The sequence below is a fragment of the Haplochromis burtoni genome, unplaced genomic scaffold (assembly GCF_018398535.1).
Source record: "Haplochromis burtoni strain Fernald_Lab_line unplaced genomic scaffold, NCSU_Asbu1 Contig_668, whole genome shotgun sequence".
Taxonomy (NCBI): Eukaryota; Metazoa; Chordata; class Actinopteri; order Cichliformes; family Cichlidae; genus Haplochromis; species Haplochromis burtoni.
This window is the reverse complement of record NW_024583029.1, coordinates 127,406-130,475: the sequence shown is the minus strand read 5'-3', so window position 1 is coordinate 130,475 and position 3,070 is coordinate 127,406. Positions and strand designations below refer to the sequence as shown.

Below are 3,070 nucleotides of genomic sequence, written 5' to 3'. Positions count from 1 at the left end.
TGGTCTCCAATCAGCTCAAAATGGCGAAATGCAATATCCCAGAATGCATTTCGTCAAACAAGGCAGTGGCAGAGGAACACAGAGTGGCGGAGTTTGAAATATTACTCTTTCTGGGTCACAAAATAAACTTTTAAGATATTTTCATGCAAGAATGGTGCTGTGTAAACTTCAAACCTCTGCTCGATTCATCAAGACATCACATATATGCATAAGTGCTCTAACGTTTTTGGAGACGCCTGTTAACCACCAGCTGACCGGGTGGGAACTCGGGTTAAACATGATGTATGAAGCTGAACTGACAAAAATTCGGCCGACTACACCACCATAAATCATAAAGCCTTTGAACTAAAACGAACAATGTTGTGACAGTGATGTACACATGTATGATTTGTATCAGCTTCATGTTTCCAAACCGATATCATGGTCAGCAGCTTTTACAGCTGTGGCTCCAGCAAACATCAGCTGATACTAGAAAGTAATATTAAATAAATTCTAACAACAGCTGATCAAGCTTGAACGTGCTGTTGTTTAGAGCGACATCCGCTGGTTCCCTGTTTCTGGCGCGACGTGGGTGATAAGCAAACAAGAGAGACGATCAGCTGATCATTGATCAGTTTCATGATTGAAATAGCAACAGAAGAGGGAGGGGGGAGAATGAGAGAAGAAGAGGCAGCTGCGCAGCGTAACGCCAGAATAACTCCAGCTTTGGTGTTTTTTTCATTCTCGCTGAAGTCCGGGACGAATCGCGTTCCTTTTCCCCTCAATACGGATGTATTGTAATTGGTCCAGCCCAGAGTTGATCATGACCAATTGGCTAATCCACCACCTTTCATTGTTTATACTGTTACAAAAACAAACAAACAAACAAACATAAAAATGAAAAATCATCATCGGCCAACCAGGCATATGTCCGGTATCCAGCTATGCGATCAGCTGGTGGGTAACAGGCGTCTCCAAAAACGTTAGAGCACTTATGGAAATGTGTGATGTCTTGATGAATCGAGCAGAGATTTGAAGTTTACACAGCACCATTCTCGCATGAAAATATCTTAAAGTTTATTTTGTGACCCAGAAAGAGTAATATTTCAAACTCCGCCACTCTGTGTTCCTCCGCCACTGCCTTGTTTGAGTTTGGGACGAAATGCATTCTGGGATATTGCATTTCGTAATTTCGAGCTGATTGGAGACCAGAACAGCCAATCAGATTTTTTTGCATCCAAGTCTGTGATTGGCTGGTTTGTGGCACAAATATAACGGTGTAGAGAAAGAGCTGAGCGCGCACGGGCAGAAATGTTGAGAGCGCGAGCAGCACATTGGGAGAGAGCGCAAATGCAAAAACTGAGCGAGAGGGGCTGCTATTGTGTGTGTGTGTGTGTGGATAATAGCAAACACTGAAATACATTTTTTGCATGCAGCAATGAATTTTGTTCACTCAAATTCAGCTTTTCTTCGCTCAAAATAAATTTCTCCTCAAAATGCAACACTTGCACCTGCAATTTTTTTTTACGTGCGCTCAGAATAGTGGCACAAAAATAACGCCATATTTTAACAGGAAAAAGACTTCCAGCAGAACCAAAACCATGCTCCTCGTGGGAGATAACGTACAGTTTATGCATCCCAGAAGCTGGGAAATGACTGTGTTCCAGCAGCCATCTAACCATGATGCAGTATGGAGCCTAAATCTAAAATGAAGCATTGTCCACATCCATTCACCATATTGTGGAGCAATGTGTGTTTGAGATTTAATATGAATTTCTGTGTAATGGGAAAGATTTGCAATTTTTTTACCAATGGATCACAGTTAATTGCCATATTGTCACAAAGAGATTGCATGTAATTGCCAGCCTGTCCCCATTAAATTTCAAGCTGATAACAGATGAACTCCAGGTTATTGCCATTTTATCACCTTCCTGTTGCAGACCTGGGCAACCAAAGATTGCAAGTTCAGTGTACACACTCACGATAATTTTGGTCATCATTTTTGGCTTTTCCCCCGCGTGACTGTAGCATAAAATTAATATTCTTAAAGGGAGTATTTAACCCGTCCCATCGTGTTTTGATAAACTTACCCAAACTGTGAGTGGAGGCTGAAAGCCATTTGAAAATGCATTTGTTCTCCATTTATCATCTCTTTCTTCTTTTCAGGAGTATGACTTGATGGTCCTGCCGAATGCTTTCATGATCCACATGCCCCATGCTCCCAGCTTCGACATCTCTAAATTTCGCTCCAGCTCCAGCTACCGCAACTGTCTGAACACCCTGAAGGATGAGTTCCACCAGGATCTGTCCAGGAAGTATGGCTCTGCAGCTCTCAAGTACCTCACTGCCCAGAGAAACATCTAGAAAGTAGACTTGTTAAGAGCAGCTCTGTCAGCCCTGCGAGCTCCAACGTGTACTGACGCTGGAGGGGCTTGGAGTGTATCGAGTGTGGATATAAGCTTTACAGCCCTTTTGAGCATCCCCGGGCTCCTGTGCATTAATTCTCCAGTCAACTGCAACTCGGAGTGACCGAGGACCGGACGCAGAGACAAAAACCAAAACAGGACAGCACAGCTGCGGATTTGTAACGCGGGACTCTGACACGGCCGAAGGGGACAATAGATGAGAGTGGAAACTGATGGGACTAGCTTTAAGGCGAGGAAACAACAACCATATTCTTACAATTTGTTCTGACAATCAGGGCTTTTTTCAAGCAGACACACAGTGAACCAGTCGATCTCCACGGATATTTGGATATTTGGATATTTGGCACCTGGGGGAAAAACTTCCGACATTAGGAATCATATTTGGGAGGCACGTCGAACTGGAGAAAGATTTAAGCCTTATCACTTTCCTGATATTTACTAAGATATTTAATATTTTCTTTTCTTTTTTTTTTCTTCAGTGCAAATCTGAACCAATGATAGTGAGCATTTGCATTTACAATGTTTTGATTATGGCTTTACACAAAAATCAGTTTTTTTTCTTTCTATATTTTCTGACCTCTTATAAAGAAATCCATAGTGTCCTGGTCAAACGATTTAAGTTTCTTCTGTGGGCTTCAGGGATGTGCTGTGTGTGTGTGTGTGTG

General features: G+C 42.4%; 1 protein-coding gene across 3 annotated transcripts in view; it reads left to right on the top strand.

The window, feature by feature from the left end:
• The window catches only part of large2 (LARGE xylosyl- and glucuronyltransferase 2), a 93,140-nt gene extending 90,076 nt beyond the window's left edge, over positions 1-3,064 (top strand). For all 3 annotated transcript variants that reach the window (XM_005949518.2, XM_042215173.1, XM_005949519.2), the window contains one exon: positions 2,146-3,064. In XM_005949518.2, coding sequence (XP_005949580.1) covers positions 2,146-2,343 — 198 coding nt within the window. In that variant the 3' untranslated portion in view covers positions 2,344-3,064. The remainder of the gene's footprint in view (positions 1-2,145) is intronic.
• The last annotated feature ends 6 nt before the right edge of the window (positions 3,065-3,070 follow it).